The sequence below is a fragment of the Somniosus microcephalus genome, chromosome 11 (genome assembly GCF_052327205.1).
Source record: "Somniosus microcephalus isolate GS21.2 chromosome 11, FLI_Smic_1.0, whole genome shotgun sequence".
Taxonomy (NCBI): Eukaryota; Metazoa; Chordata; class Chondrichthyes; order Squaliformes; family Somniosidae; genus Somniosus; species Somniosus microcephalus.
In genome coordinates, this window is record NC_140997.1 from 190,854,321 (window position 1) to 190,872,116 (window position 17,796).

Below are 17,796 nucleotides of genomic sequence, written 5' to 3' on the forward strand. Positions count from 1 at the left end.
GGGATCACGCTGGAGGTGGCGGAAATGGCGGAGGAAGATGCGTTGAATGTGGAGGCTGGTGAGGTGCAAGGTGAGGACAAGGGGCACTGTTTTGTGGTTCTGGGAGGGAGGGGAAGGGGTGAGAGCAGAAGTGCAGGAAATGGAATGGACACAGTCGAGGGCCATGTCAACCATGGTAGAGGGGGTTCCTTGATCGAGGGGAAATAAGAATACATATCGGAAGCACTATGGGTTTATACTGGATGTTTGTCGATAGCCGAGACACAGAAGTTGAAGAAGGGAAGAGTCAGAGATGGACCATGTGAAGGTGAGGGAAGGGTGGAAATTGGAAACTAAATGAATGAGATTTTCTAGTTCCGGGCGAGAGCAGGAAATAGCACCGATACAGTCATCAATGTACCGGAAAAAGTGAGGGAGGGACCCGTTTAGGACTGGAACAAAGAATGTTCCACATATCCCACGAAAAGGCAGGTAGGGCTTGGACCCATGCAGGTTCCCATAGCAACACCTTGAATTTGGAGGAAGTGAGTGGAGTCAAAGGAGAAGTTGTTGAATGTGAGAACAAGTTCAGCCAGGCGGAGGAGGGTGGTGGTGGACGGGATTGGTTGGGCCTCAGTTCAAGGAAGAAGCGGAGTGCCCTCAGGCCGTCCTGGTGGGGGATGGAGGTGTAGAGGGATTCGACGTCCACAATGAAAAGGAGATGGTTGGGGCCAGGAAACTGGAAACTGTTAAAGTGGCAGAGAATGTCGGAAGAGTTGCAGATGTAGGTGGGAAGAGACTGGACAAGGTAGAGGTCGGTTTGCCAAACAACAACAACGCCACCCTTGTCAGCAAGTTTAATGAATATGTTGGGGTTGGATCTGAGAGAACGGAGTGCTGAAAGTTCCGCGGGAGGTGGGTTGGAGTGAGTGAGGGGAGTAGAGAAATTGAGACGGCCAATGTCATGCCAGCAGTTCACATTGAAAAAATCTAGAGAGGGTAAGAGGCCAGAGGGGGAGGTCCAGGTAGAATGAGAATTCTGAAAACGGGAGAAAGGGTCAGCTGTGCAGGGGAAGACTCCTGGCTAAAGAAGTGGGCACAGAGACAAAGGTGCTGGAAAAAGAGCTCCGCATCATGCCGAGCTCGAAATTCATTGAGGTGGGGGCGAAAGCGGATGAAGCTCGGGCCTTTGCTGAGGACTGTTCGTTTGGGGTCAGAGGGGACTGTGCAAACACGGCAGGGGGTGAGATTGGAAGAAGGGATGGTGTGAGAGGAAAGTGAGGGTGAAGAAGGTTCCGGAGGGCCGTTGGTGTCCAAGAGTTGTTAAAGCTTACGATCCTTGACACCTGAAAGGAAGAAAACATTTCTGTTGTTAAAGTGCCGGATGAGGCAAAGGATGAAATGGAACTGCGGACCAGGACAGTTTTGAGAGAGTGAGTCAGTGCTGCTGAAGAGAGAGGTTGACAGTGTGCATGTGGTGGCGCATGGCGTTGAGTGTGGATCTCAGGATGCAGCGAGAGAAATGGTTCGAGGAACGCTTAATATCTCGGCGATATCTGTAATCCTGGGTGGATCCAAAACATGAAGGGTGGAATTTCAGTTGGAATCCACATGGAATGAGTCGGAGCCGGAGCCGGAAACAATTGCTGAAGAAAGAGACGTGGCTGTGAAAGCGAGTTTTGGTAGATACCTGATCAAACACGAGAAGGGAGACAGAAAGCAATGAAGATGAACAAGGTAAAAGAGACAAACGGAAATCCCATCAGAGAGAAGAGCAGAACTTCTTCAGGGTGGGCATTCCTAGAAGAGAAGTGGCAGTGAATTAAACACTAATACAGAAGCAAAATTTAGTACATTGTATTCACTGCTCACGATGCAGTCTCCTCCTACATTGGGGGGACCAAACGCAGATTGGGTGACTGCTTTGCGGAACACCTTCGTTCAGTGTGTAAGTGTGACCCTGAGCTTCCAGTCGCCTGTCAGTTTAATTTTCTGCTCCATTCTTACTCTGACCTCTCCATCCTCGGCCTCTTACACTGTTCCAATGAAGTTCAATATAAGGTCGAGGAACAGCACCACATCTTTCGATTAGGCACTTTACAGCCTTCTGGACTCGACATCGAGTTCAACAATTTCAGACCATAACCTCTGCCCCTATTTTTTCACATGGCAGCTGCTGGTGATGATTCTGCCATTCCCATTTATACCTCTTCCAGACTCATCTTTTGTTTCTTTACTTGTCCCATTCCCATCTCCTTTTGCTTTGTACTATCATACCTTTAGTCATTTAATCACTCCTGCCTTCCACCCTATCACAGACCTTCCTTTTGTTCTTTTGTCCCCTCCCCCTTTTCCCTGCCCCTGCACTTGCTTAAAATCTGTTACATCTCTAACTTTTTCCAGCGCTGATGAAAGGTCATCGACCTGAAACGTTAACTCTGTTTCTCTTTCCACAGATGCTGCCTGACCTGCTGAGTATTTCCAGCATTTTCTGTTTTTATTTCAGATTTCCAGCATCTGCAGTATTTTGCTTTGGTTTGGCTGAATTGTGGCATTGCTCACAGTGAGTTAGAGAATGCACAGTTGTATAATAACATGGGTATCTGCCATGTAATGTGCAATGTGTTATCAGTGCCACTGATTTATGTGACTGGCTAATCAAATTATATTTTTATTACCTTGCACTCTATGATTTTTACTGCTGTTTTGAGAATCAAGTTCCTCAACTCTCTTTTTTCTGTGAAATCTGTAAATGGGTGGCCTTGATTATTATTATGTTCTTTTTTATTTATGTATTTCATTTTAACCTTTTTACTTTATTAAAGCCCAGGATACACAACAAGATAATAGGCAATTTGTAGACTGGAGTTGGGTATGTGAGATTTAGCAGTAATGGGGAAGGAGGCTGAAGGGATGTAACCTGTCACCCCTGATCCTCTCTAACTTTTACCGCTGCACAATAGAGAGCATCCTGACGAACTGTATCAAAGTATGGTATGGCAGCTGTAGCTACTATGACCGGAAAGCCCTGCAGCGGGTAGTCAAAACTGCCCAATGCATTACCGGCACCCGGCTACCGACCATAGAGCACATATACCAGAAACGCTGTTTACGGAGGTCACGGTCCATCATCAAAGACCCTACCCACCCCAGCCACAGTCTGTTCGCCCTCCTGCCATCTGGGAGACGCTACAGATGCATTCGCACCCGTACGACCAGATTTAGGCACAGCTTCTTTCCCAGGGCTGTCATCCTACTGAACTCCACAAATAAACTCTAAAGCCTGTGTGATAATAATAACTTCCGGGAAGTTATGTCATCACTTCCTGTGAACTATGAACTGTGTACATACCTCACTTCCTGTCATATGTCACTTCCTGTTGGACTGGTATAAATACTGGTCTGTTCAGTATTGTAAGAGGCTTCTACCAGAGGCATGGTAAAGACCTCTCTTGTATATAGTGTGTTTATAAGTTACTTAAAGCTTACTTTAAAGTTACTTGATGGTAAGACTCCTTTTTCTTACATCAATTTAAGTAACTTAGTATTTACACTCACAAATACTAGACCTTCGGACAAACTCGGAGTTAAGGATCCAGGGAACCACCCACCATGGAGAGAATCCTTAGACCTATTCGTCTGGACTTGGACCCAAATACACCAGCAGCTGGCAGGGTATGGAAGCATTGGTACCGTACTTTTGAGAATTTTCTGGATGAATGTAAAGCGGATGCTCCTGCTAGATTGAGGATGCTTATCAATTATGTGACCCCAAAAGTGTTCGAATATGTTGATGAATGGGATAATTACGATGAGGTGATTCGGGCACTTAAGAAACTGTATGCCAAGACCCCAAATGAGGTCTATGCTAGACATCTACTGGCCACAGCCCAACAAGGGCCAGGGGAATCAATTGACGAATTCCTGCAAGAACTTCGCAGGCTCAGCATAGATTGTAACTTTCAGGCAGCCTCAGCTGAGCTGTACCGCAAAGAAATGATTCGTGATGCTTTCATCTGTGGGATTGCCTCTCCATTTATACGCCAGCGTCTACTAGAAAGTAAAACACTTGAGCTACAGAAAGCTTTTGACCTAGCTTGTTCTCTGGATTTGGCAAAGAGAAATGCAGACCTCTATCAGCTGCCCAGATCTCGATCTGCTGCTGTAGCTGCAACCAGACAATTCAAGCGGTCTCAGGTGAACCCTATCATGGGGGAATCTAATTCTGATGAAGAAGAGGAGGATGACCCCACTTTAGCAGCCTCTTGGCAATCTAGGAAGGAGTGCTTCTTTTGTGGAGATGCTTTTCACCCTAGGAAAACCTGCCCTGCTCGCAATGCAATCTGCAGTTATTGCAAAAAAAAAAGGACACTTTGCTAAAGTTTGCCTATCAAGGGCCTCTATGAGGGCCAATCCAGCTAAGGCCTACCGAACTGCCCCAATTAGGGCCTATCAAGATGCTCCAGCTAGGACCTATCAAGCTTCCTCTCGAGCTCTCTCCCGAAGAAGCACACCGAGAGTTTTAGCCACTCTCTGTGCAACGACACCAATTACAGCTGCTTGCCCACAGAACCTGTCTCATGCAGCCACAAAAATTTCAATTAAAGGGCATACCTTAGATGCCTTAATTGACTCAGGAAGTACTGATAGTTTCATTAAGGAACAGATTGTTGCGAAATTGAAACTACATGTCTTCCCATCGGACCAGGCAATTGCGATGGCTCAGTCATCACTTAATACCAGAATCTCCGGCTTTTGTGTTGTTGATATGACACTTCATGGTCGTATATATCCCTCCACCCGACTTTCGGTGCTCAAGGACTTATGTAGTGATCTCCTCTTAGGGCTGGACTTCCAAAAACAGCATAAGAAACTCACCATTGAGTTTGGTGGATCCAAACCCGGACTTACTATTTCTAATATACCGTCTAAATTACCGTTTTGTGCATTGTCAGCAGCTTCACTTGATGAACCCTCATCATTTGCCAGTATTCCGCTTCGATGCAAACCAATAATAACGAAATCGCGGCGCTTTAATCAGGAAGACCAATCTTTTATTGCGGCTGAAATCTCTCGACTTCTAGCAGAGGATATCATCGAACCATGTTCGTCGCCCTGGCGGGCTCAAGTCATCATTGTCAAGAACCCTCTAAAACCTCACAAACAGCGACTATGCATCGATTATTCGCAAACCATCAATCAATATACCGACTTGGACGCCTACCCATTGCCACGCATTGTTGATATGGTTAATAAACTGGCCGAATGCAAAGTGTTATCAACTTACGATTTAAAAGTGCCTATCATCAGGTACCCTTGAAGGTCTCAGATAAGCAGTACACGGCCTTTGAGGCTAATGGACGGCTGTACCAATTTCGTCGCCTCCCATTCGGGGTTACTAATGGAGTGGCTGTCTTCCAACGGGCAATGGATGGCCTGGTTCAGCAGGAAAACCTAAGGGACACTTTTCCCTATCTTGATAACATTACCATTGCAGGTCACGATCAACAGGAACACGACGCCAACCTCCCAAAATTTCGGGATGCCCTCCATCGCCGTAATTTAACCCTGAATGAATCCAAATCTGTTGAGTCGCAACCGACCATCAACATCCTTGGCTACTGCGTAGGCAATGGTATCATTAAGCCAGACCCAGAAAGACTTCGCCCGCTCCAAGAGCTCCCGTCACCTAAGAATCCGGCTTCTTTACGTCGGGCTCTCAGTCTGTTTGCATACTACGCTAAATGGATTCCTCATTTTTCGGACAAAATCCAACCCTTGCTGCATGCTGGATCATTTCCACTAGGAACAGCGGCTGTTGCAGCCTTTAACCTTCTCAAAAAACAGTTGGAGAAAGCGGCTCTTCACTCCATTGATGAGAATCTCCCTTTCGTGGTTGAATGTGATGCCTCGGAGGTGGCGATCTCGGCTACTCTGAATCAGGAAGGTTGTCCTGTAGCATTTATGTCCAGGACCTTACAAGGTGCCGAGCTACATTATCCTCCGGTTGAGAAAGAAGCCACAGCCATCATAGAGGCAGTACGGAAGTGGAACCATTTTCTAGCTCGCCAGCACTTTACATTGATCACGGACCAACGATCAGTCGCCTTCATGCTCGATAATCGAAAACGAACCAAAATTAAGAATAATAAAATACAACTTTGGAGGATGGAACTGGCCTCTTTTGATTATACCATTCTCTATCGGCCTGGCAAGGAGAATGTGGCCCCGGACACCCTCACACGAGCATTCTGCTCCACTATGTCATCCTCTACTCTCATGGATGTCCACAATGGATTGTGTCATCCTGGCGTTACGCGCATGCTACATTTCGTACGATCACGGAATCTCCCTTTTTCCACTGGAGATGTAAAGAAAATATGCTCAGAATGCCGGCTTTGTGCGGAATTAAAACCTCAGTTCTTCCGCCCCTCAGATGGTATACTCATACATGCAACCCAACCGATGCAACGACTTAGCATCGATTTTAAGGGCCCAGTGCCCTCTTCAACTCGGAACACATATTTGCTCACCATGATCGACGAATATTCACATTTTCCGTTTGCCTTCCCCTGCTCCAATATGCTGGCGTCCACAGTAATCTGCTGCTTTGAGCAGGTATTTTCTCTCTGTGGCATGCCGGCTTATATTCACTCAGATCGGGGTCCATCCTTTATGTCAAGGGAACTCAAGGACTACCTCTCAGAACGGGGAATTGCTACAAGCAAAACAACACCATACCATCCCATCGGAAATGGGCAGGTAGAGAGGTATAACGGTATCATCTGGAATTCCGTACGTCTCGCTTTAAGATCTCGGGGCCTACCAGACCAGCAATGGGAAACAGTGCTTCCGGATGCATTGCACTCTATACGGTCCCTGCTTTCTACAGCCACAAATATTACACCTCATGAGTGGTTCTTTGGATTCCAGCGTCGCTCATCTCATGGGACATCACTCCCGTCATGGCTAACTACTCCTGGACCTGTATTACTCCGAAGATACGTTCGGACGTCTAAAAATGACCCTCTCGTAGACAAGGTCGAACTAACCGATGCCAACCCCACCTATGCAAACATACGGTAGATTCTCGGCCGTCGGAATATCGTATCATTACGGGATCTGGCTCCCTGCCCACCAGGACCTAGTGGGACATCGGGCGATGGCATTTCACCAGGAAACTCTTGGGACCGATCAGGCACCCCTCTCCAGGATCCTGATCGGACACCAACTAGCTTGGTGCCGGTAGAACCCTGTACTCAAGGTTGCGACCCTCCCAGTACCGCGCATGAAAGTACTGATCAGCCACAGACCAGCTCTGCACCTCCCTCTGAACAGAGGCAGTCTGACTTTGAACCTATTGGGGCTCGTACTCGAAGCCATGATCTCCCCGACCCTTCACAGGGCAATCCAGGCCACACAGACTCTGACCAATGGCCAACCGCATGTAAGCGGACCAGCGACCCTCTACGATGGGAATCCAAACGGGTGCGACTCTTCCTTGTTCGGCAGCTGCGGACCAAAAGGTAGACCACAGCCTCCTAATCCTGCAGGAGGGAAGAATGTGATAATAATAATAACTTCCGGGAAGTTATGTCATCACTTCCTGTGAACTGTGAACTATGAACTGTGTACATGCCTCACTTCCTGTCATATGTCACTTCCTGTTGGACTGGTATAAATACTGGTCTGTTCAGTATTGTAAGAGGCTTCTACCAGAGGCATGGTAAAGACCTCTCTTGTATATAGTGTGTTTATAAGTTACTTAAAGCTTACTTTAAAGTTACTTGATGGTAAGACTCCTTTTTCTTACATCAGCCTGCACATCTGCCAATGCACTTTATTATGGTTATGTTTATGTTAATGTATTACAAGCCAAATGTATGTTGAATGTTTAAATGTCTTAATCTAAATGTACACTCTCTGGAGCCGCAAGCCTACATTTCGTTGTACTGCACTTGTGCACTAACAATGACAATAAAGTTGATTATGATTATGATTCTGGGGTTCTTCACAAGTTATACGGGCGCTGGGCTTTGGCAGCATTGAGTGATTTTGGAGCATTCCACAATTGTAGATGGTGTGTTTGATGTTTGGCAGCAATGAATGTGGGAGCTTGGTAGGGGAGGCTCCCAGGGTTTGTTTTGGTGCTGGAGGTCTTTGGGTGGGGCCCATTTGGGGAGTTTATGCACCAAAAGAGATCTAGGGCGTGTCAGAACTTGGGGTGGGGGCAATGGTCCTGAGGTCTGGAGCTTTGGAGAAGATCTGTGTCCTGACAGAACTGAGGAGAGATGTTGGAGTCTTGCAGGGGGGCACTCCATAGATATGGTGTCAGTGTGGGAAGTGAGGTGGGTGTCTCAAGGTCAGAGTACTGGGGAGAGTTAGTCAGTCAGTACTGGGCTAGTGTCCCGGTATGTGGGAAGTGAGGTAATGGGTCTAGATTTACTGGGGAAGACCTGAAGCCTCAACATGGGAGCAGTAGATGGCGGGGGGGGGGGACAGGGTTTGAGAGCATTGAAAGGAGGTTCTGGTGCCTGAGTAATGGGAGTGAGGCTCCAGGACCTAGCAACATTCTGCAAGGATCAAGGTCCGGCCGCCCTGAAGGGGTCCTTGTAAATTAAGGGGGAGGTGAGTTCAGGAGAATGTGGCCCAACCCACTCCTGATCTATTCTCAGCCATCAGCTACTTGTTCGTGGGTCACAGCCCCAGGACATCGCTGCAGCAGTTCCTCAGGGCAGTGTCCTAGGCCCAACCATCTTCAGCTCCTTCATCAATGACCTTCTCTCCAACATAAGGTCAGAAATGGGGATGTTCGCTGATGACTGCACAGTGTTCAGTGCCATTCACAACTCCTCAGATAATGAAGCAGTCCATGCCCGCATGCAACAAGACCTGGATGACATTCAGGCTTGGGCTGATAAGTGGCAGGTAATATTCACGCCACAGAAGTGCCAGGTAATGACTATCTCCAACAAGCGAGAGTCTAACCACCTCCCCTTGACATTCAACGGCATTACTATTGCCGAATCCCCCACCATCAACATCCTGGGGGGTCACCATTGACCAGAAACTTAACTGGACCAGCCACATAAATACTGTGGCAACAAGAGCAGGTCAGAGGCTAAGTATTCTGCAGCGAGTGTCTCGTCTCCTGACTCCCCAAAGCCTTTCCACCATCTACAAGGCACAAGTAAGGAGTGTGATGGAATACTCTCCACTTTCCTGGATGAGTGCAGCTCCAACAACACAAGAAGCTCGACACCATCCAGGACAAAGCAGCTCGCTTGATTGGCACCCCATCCACCACCTTCACTCCCTCCACCACCGGCATACCGTGGCTGCAGTGTGTACCATCTACAAGATGCATTGCAGCAACTCGCCAAGGCTTCTTCAGCAGCACCTCCCAAACCCACGACCTCTTCCACCTAGAAGGACAAGGGAAGCAGGCGCATGGGAACACCACCATCTCCACGTTCCCCTCCAGATCACACACCATCTTGACTTGGAAGTATATCGCTGATCCTTCATCGTCGCTGGGTCAAAATCCTGGAACTTCCTACCTAACAGCACTGAGAGTACCTTCACCACACGGACTGCAGCGGTTCAAGAAGGTGGCTCACCACCACCTTCTCAAGGGCAATTGGGGATGGGCAATAAATGCTGGCCTTGCCAGTGATGCCCACATCCCATAAACGAATATTAAAAAAAATTAGCCCAGGTCCCTGAATACAGTAACAACATAAAGGTGTGGATTTATACCACTGTGCAAGACAACTCTAAGTAAGAATAAGTATTTCATTCAGAACTGTTAATTTTTAAGGGTTTCTTATGTTATAAGTGTTCTACCGGTAAATTTTCATCTGGAAAAATTTACCATTTTCTTTCTTACAAATGTTTGGAGTGATTTGATTAGTCACTTTCTGTTTGTTGCCAGAGATTGGTAGTTACCAAAAACAAATGTGAGCAATTTGATTGCTCTCTTTTCTGTTACTTATTCATTCCTCATTGTTACTTCACGACTAAATCAAACAGGTTTGATTTATTCACATTTAGTTAAGTGGGCATTTGGTTCATGATTAAATAAATAAATCCTCATTTCAGTCAGTCGCAATATTAATCCTACGGAGGTGATGCGTTTAGAATATTTGAAGCAGCAGGATGTGTTGGACACAAGATTTTTAAACGTGATACAGTGACTTCCAGTGATGTTTCTACAAGGCTTGCTGTTGATGCAGTCAGAAGCTCTGACAACTTTGTGGCGTTATAGTACAGGTGTGGTCTTCCAAATACTGCAATATGCTTGGGGAGATACTTGGATATGGGAGCATTATTGATGATATACATGATAGTGGGTGACTGGGGTAATAAGCATTGCAAGGCTTTTGAATTGTAGATTTAACTCCTTTTCCATCCCAACTTCTGGTGTTGGTACTTTAACAGATATGTAAATTTGAGTTGGAGAAAACTCACCAAGTGGTATAATAGCCTCTAGGTTTTTCAATTTAAGGTTGGAGGAAAGCCATAATCCATTTGCCTGTGTAAGCCATATGTTTCTGAGAAACGGAATTATTTCAAAGTTATCATGTTATCGGTTTTTACAGATGGCAGCAGCATATTGAGCATGGCTTTTACTAATCTATTAACTTTGGTGTTGCTTTTTCCTGTTGCGCTCCAGAATTTTTTTTTTTAGTAGAAGTTCAATGAGCATATTCAGAATGCTTTAACTTCCCTCTTTCTGTATCTCAAGTGCAATTTGTTGTTTCAGGTTTTTGATAAAGAAGTGAAGAGCTACGTTTATATACTGGAAGGTAGCAGTCAGAGAAACAAGATGCAATTGCCTAAGGACAGCAAGCAGACACGTAAGTAACGGAGCAGCTCGTTTAAAGTGACCTGTTTGTTATTGCTTGCACATGATTCATACAGAATAACAATCAAGGTACAAGCTTGGAACTAGTGGGCGAAGTCATAGACTTCTGTACTTATCCCTGACCATCTGTTATGGTGTATAATATGTGCAAGGTACTTCACTTTCTGTTCGAGATGTTATCTGCAGTGCAGCAGGATGAGCAGGCTACATAGGAGGAAGGTCCTTGGTAATGAAGAACAAAGGGTTTATGGCCAAGTTAATGAAGGAGAACTATTGGCATTTGATATGTGAAAAATTATACAAGCATTTACGTGTCTGTATCTGAACATGCTGTTTGCAGAGATAACAACATTTTTAAGAAGTAGGGAAATAGTGCAATATCTATATTTTATAAAATGTTATAAATTATTAATTTGCCATCCTTATTTGTTTGCATCGTTTTCCCCAAAAGAAATGTCACTAATTATTTTTTACAAGTCATCTTGACCTCATTGGTTAGAAATTCTACTAATGAAGCTCTGAGTCACCTGCTTGGGGTTACATGAGAGCAAACCCCAAGACAAACCTGTCCTATTTTTTGGGTTTCCCGTGGGCAAGTGCGTTGAGTTGCTAAGGACCTCCACACACTGAAACAGCTGTGATCGGAATTCGGAATAATTGGAGAAATTGAACCTGCGCTTGTGCTGTGTTAAGATTTATATTCAATCTCCTCAACCTAGAGTGCTTTGCTTACTCTTGGTAGGTAGATGCAGTGCTTTCTCGACACAAGGCATCAAGGGGTATGGGGAGAGAGCAGGAATATGGTATTGAGATAGAGGATCAGCCATGATCATATTGAATGGTGGAGCAGGCTCGAAGGGCTGAATGGCCTACTCCTGCTCCTATTTTTCTATGTTTCTATGTTTTGTAATAGTGGATTAGAGAAGAACAGCTGGCAGGAAATAGGCTAACTGCAGAAGGCATTTCTAAGACAATATTGACTGTAATTAAAGAAATATGTGTCATCAGTGGTCTTATAGGCAGTGGGAAAAGGGGGGGAAATAAAAAATACTTTTGAAATGGTAATTTAATTTAGCTGGACTTTGTGTTAGCCATTTGTCAACCTAATTTGTATACGTCTACCACTGTTGATGTATAGGTCAAACAATCTGCTACTCCATTTAAAACAACCTTGCATATAACAGTACCAATTAAACTGCTGGTTATATTTACAAAGTATTACAAGCACAGGAACAGACCATTCGGCCTAACTGGTCTGTGCCGATGTTTATGCTCCACACGAGCCTCCTCCCACCCCTCTTCATCAAAACCCATCAACATTTCCTTCTATTCCTTTCTCCGTCATGTGCTTATCTAGCTTCTTGTTGAATGCTTTTAAGCTATTTGTCTCAACTACTCCTTACAACGAGTTCCACATTCTAACCACTCTCTGGGTAAAGAAGTTTCTCCTGAATTACCTATTGGATTTGTTAGTGATGATCTTATATTGATGGCCCCTAGTCCTGGCCTCGCCCGCAAGTGGAAACATCTTCTCTATGTCTACCCTATCAAACTCTTTCATAATCTCAAAGACTTATATCAGGTCACCCCTCAGTCTTTTTTTCTACAGAAAAGACCCCAGCCTGTTCAATCTTTCCTCATAGGTTATAACCTTTCAGTTCTGGTATCATTCTGGTAAATCTTTTTTACACCTCCAGTGCCTCTATATCCTTTTTATAATATGGAGACTAGAACTGTTCACGGTACTCCAAATGTGGTCCAACCAAAGTTCTATACAAGGTTAACATAACTTCTCTGCTTTTCAATTCTATCCCTCGAGAAATGAACCCCGTGCTTTATTTGCTTTTTTTATGGCTTTATTAACCTGCGTTGCTACTTTTAATTTGTGTAGCTGTACCCTCAGATCCCTCTGTTCCTCTATCCCATTTAGACATTTATTTTCCAAGGAGCATGTGGCCTCCTTATTCTTACTACTAAAATGTACTACCTCACACTTATCTATATTGCATTTGCCAATTACACACCCATTCTGCAAGTTTATTAATGTCTTCCTGTGTTTTGAACAAGAACATAAGATAAGAACATAAGATAAGAACATAAGATAAGAACATAAGAACATAAGAAATAGGAGCAGGAGTAGGCCAATCGGCCCCTCGAGCCTGCTCCGCCATTCAATAAGATCATGGCTGATCTGATCCTAACCGCCAATCTACTATCACAGAACCATCTCCTGAATCTAACAGAATTAGACACATGAAATAGGAGCAGGATCAGGCTACACGGCCCCTGGGCCCGCTCCGCTACCCACAGGGCCATGTCCGATCCGAACCTAGACTCATGTCCAATTTCCTGCCCGCTCCCCGTAACCCTTAATTCCCTTTACTTCTAGGAAACTGTCTATTTCTGTTTTAAATTTATGTAATGATGTAGCTTCTACAGCTTTTTGGGGCAGCATATTCCATGGACCTACCACCAAGAATACAACAACTATTTTTATTAAATACTGGAATATAAGCTATTCATTCCAACTTATACCACATGTGAATGTTCATGTTGGTTTCTTATTCAGTAGTTAATAGTGAATCTTGGTAATTAGGTATCCCCAGTGCTTCATAAACATCTGAAGGATTTTTAAACTTTTACCTGAAACCTGAGATTTGCGATCATGTGATAAAGGGTCAATATTGAGTGAGGTTTACTTCTTCAAGCTTGCTATTTATTATCTTGTACATTTGACTAGCTCATTATATGTATAGCTGTGTGTATATTAGACCTTTCATAAAAAGCCTGACCAATTACACCACAAAATATACACACAGCTGCATGGCTGGCAACAATGAAGGGGGTGGGGCGTTTTCCTTGGTTTTAATTTGGCAAAACTCATACATTACCTAACTCTTCCACCCATTCCCAGTGTCAAAAATTCTTCCATTTGGAACATTCTTACCTATGTTCTAATTGCTTCTATCACAATGGCTGCTTGTTTCTGCAGTTAGTTGGTGACCCATTGCTGTCCGGGTGGGTTTCCAACTTTGGTGCAGGAGTAAGGCTGATTCTAATACATGGAATGGGTGGGTGGAGGATTTCCTACTTCATGTTTCCCCTATTTCTCTCTCTTGTCTTGTGCTGCCTGCTGCTGATTTCTTACCGTCACTATTTACACTTCCTACTGTCACAAACTAGGTGTACTGAATTATCCCCACCAATTGGTGTGTTTAGCTCTCCTTGTAGGGACTGATTCACATATCTTCTAAATAACTACCAACTGGGAGCACATTTGTTTATTATTTTTTAAATGATGCTCTTTTAGTGAAAAAAGTTGCATGTAACTAATTACTATCCCCAAACTTAGAGCTCTTCTAAGTCACTACTAACTTTCTCAATCTTGGATTTACAAAATGCTGTTTCCCATACTCTATGCAGCCAATAGTATATGAGGAACTTCCCATGATACTTCACAAAGATGCTAATAGATCATCATTGTAATAATTCAGCACAGTAGTAGCATAAATTATGAAATAAGAACGACTTGTGTTTAAATAATGCCTTATCACATCTTGTGCCTTAGCACTTTATAAATTCAAATCGTTGTTTTAAATATATGAAGTCCCTTTTAATGTAGAAAAAAAAGTCTTCACACAATATAAGGTTCTTCAGAGATGTAAAGGAAAAAATGCACAATTATTTATTCAAGTGAAATGACTGTAGTTATAAAGGCAAATCCAGAAGTCCTTTTGTACACAAAGATCTCACGAACAGCAATGAGATTAATGATCAGTTAATTTGTTCTTGGTGGTTGTGGTTTACGGCAGAATGTTGGTAAGGATATTAAAAGAACTGTCCATTCTTTTGAAAGGCCTTGGTTCAATGTCTCAACTGAAGGATGGTGGCTATGACAATGTAGTACCCCTTCAGTACTGCACTGGAGTGACAGTCGAGCTTATGTGCTGCAAGTTTTGCAGTGTGGGTTGAACCCAGAACCTTCTGAGTTGGTGGCAAGAGTGATACCCCTCTGATGACCTGATAACACCAGGACGCTCACTCAATTGGCATCACATTTGTTTCCAAAGGCATGCAAAGCTGTCTCTCTGCTTCATTCACCTCAAATCTCAGGAACTGGAAGATCCCATCTGGTATTTTGATTGGGGATATAGAGATAATGGGGACCAGTGGAGAATTTAATAGACAATAATGTGGGATTCATTTTAGAATTGACTTTAATAAAGAGATTATAGGGAACTTAATTATTCATGGTAAGGGAAAATACTAATGCAAAATATTGTGGATGCTGGAAATCTGAAATAAAAACAGAAAATGCTGGAAATACTCAGCAGGTCAGGCTGCATCTGTGGAGAGAGAAAGAGAGTCAACGTTTCAGGTCAATGACCTTTCATCAGAAGGCCAAAAGGTCATCGACCTAAAATGTTAATTTTGTTTCTCTCTTCACAGATGTTGTCTGACCTGCTGAGTATTTCCAGCATTTTCTGTTATTTATTTAAGGGAAAATACTATCCTGTTACACATTAGCTAACCACTTTCAGATAAAAGATTAATGTTTTTAAGTTGTTTCCATTTCAATATTTTGGATTTTATCTGATGAAACATTAATGTCCAACTTGTCTGATTTAATACATTTTGTACATTGCAGTGACATCAATCCTTTATCCATAATACAATATCTTGTTTTAACTTTCATTTTTAATTTTTAAAGGGATTTAGTAAATATTCAGGGTTGAACGAGTATTTATTTAATATTTTTTATATTTTTAAAAACTTTTTTTATGAGCATGGCACCCCCTAATTCCTTGCAGCGTGTTTTTTTGGTTCCCCCTCAGGTCTTTATATTCATGTGACTCTTGCTGTGATCAGGTGTGCTACCTCATTTTTAGGCCTCCTGATAGCGCTGTGCTTGAACTGGTAGCTGGAGATTCAGATAATAGCCAAGTGACGACACTTGCTCTGATTTTCGTTTTTACCGCCCCTCCTCCCCTGCCCCCATTCAGAACTTCGCTACAGAGATGGAGGAATTCAGTGGAATGGGGGATTGATAAATAGTAATAATACAAAAAAACAGTATCTTATTCACTCTTGTCATGGCCATAGCAAGACCAATGAGTTGAAAGATCATCAACAATTCTATAAAAATTAAGAGATTTGCTTAAAATCTTGCAGTCTTCATTTCCCAGTTCTCCATTCCTTTAATGAGTGGTACATTATGCCATCAACAGCATCATTTATCTGAAGAAAGGGTGGTTGGTACAGCAAACTCAAGAGAATAGTGCATTAAAACCCACTAAGAGGAAAAGTCTCATGACTTTTGCCACCCTGGTTACTGCAGTCTGCTGACCATAAAATACATTGACCTGGATTTTGTGGTGGTAATGTCAGCAAAACTGCGCATTCGTCGTCAATACCCCCCTGAAACTGACTGACAGCAACGGAAGAATTTAGCGCGTACGCAGATAAATGGGGAAATCCAGAAGTTGCGGTCAGTCATTCCCTGCTCCCGCTGCAGGTTGCGCTGTGGAGCTCCCCAGAGCCGGCAATCAATTCAAATTGCACTGAAGTACGAAAATATCCCCTGTTACGCTGGAATACAGCTGTTTAAACCCTCCCCCCACCCCCCCCACCCCAAACTGCTGAAAAAGTTAAGCCTTGTTGAAAGAGGTATAACTGGGTTTTTAATGGCGTATTAGCATAGAAGATAGGAACAGGAGTAGGCCATTCGGCCCTTCGAGCCTGCTCCGCCATTCAATGAGATCATGGCTGATCATCCAAATTCAGTACCCTGTCCCTGCCTTCTCCCCATATCCCTTGATCCCTTTAGCCTTAAGAAATATATCCAACTCTTTCTTGAATATATTTAATGAACTGGCCTCCACCGCCCTCTGTGGCAGAGAATTCCACAGGTTCACCACTCTCTGGGTGAAGAAATTCCTCCTCATTTCAGTCCTAAATGGCCTACCCCTTATCCTTAGACTATGACCCCTGGTTCTGGACTCCCCGACCATCGGAAACATCATTCCAGCATCTAGTCTGTCCAGGCCTGACAGAATTTTATAGGTTTCGATGAGATCCCCTCTCAATCTTCTAAACTCCAGTGAGCATAAGCCCAATCGACACAATCTCTCCTCATACATCATTCCTGCCATCCCAGGTATCAGCCTGGTGAATCTTCGCTGCACTCCTTCCATGGCAAGAACGTCCTTCCTCAGATAAGGCGACCAAAACTGCACACAATACTCAAGGTGCGGTCTCACCAAGGCCCTGTACAACTGTAGCAAGACATCCTTGTTCCTGTACTCGAACCCTCTTGCTACGAAGGCCAACATTCCATTTGCCTTCTTAACCGCCTGCTGCACCTGCATGCTTACCTTCAGCGACTGGTGCACAAGAACACCCAGGTCTCTTTGCACTTCCCCTTCTCCCAATCTATTGCCGTTCAAATAATAATCTGCCTTCCTGTTTTTGCCACCAAAGTAGATAACCTCACATTTATCCACATTATAGTGCATTTGCCATGTTTCTGCCCAATCACCTAACCTGCCCAAATTGTACTGGAGTTTCAGGACCTCCTCCTCACAGCATACCCTCCCACCCAGCTTTGTGTCATCTGCAAATGTGGAGATATTACATCCAATTCCCTCGTCCAGATCATTAATATATATTGTGAACAGCTGGGGTCCTAGGACCGATCCTTGCTGTACCCCACTAGTCACTGACTGCTGAACAACTGTTCAGGCCCTGAAAAACTAATTTTATATTTGTGGAATGTCAAACTTTTCCATTAATATGATTAAGAATTACATGGTTTAAAAAAATGTTTTAAGTTTGTTTATAATATTTCAGCAAACCAAGGTTGGGAGAGCTGAAATTCACACCATAGAGATCGCTAGATCTTTGTGGGCAGCTTTCTTCAAGGTCAGTGGCGAGCGGCGTCACTTCGCTGC

The 17,796-nt window shown here is 44.0% G+C and overlaps 1 protein-coding gene across 1 annotated transcript in view; it reads left to right on the plus strand.

The window, feature by feature from the left end:
- Positions 1–17,796, plus strand: part of cfap20dc (CFAP20 domain containing) — a 721,404-nt gene that overhangs the window by 28,469 nt on the left and 675,139 nt on the right. The window contains exon 3 of the mRNA XM_086001537.1: positions 10,745–10,838. Coding sequence (XP_085857663.1) covers positions 10,745–10,838 — 94 coding nt within the window. The remainder of the gene's footprint in view (positions 1–10,744; positions 10,839–17,796) is intronic.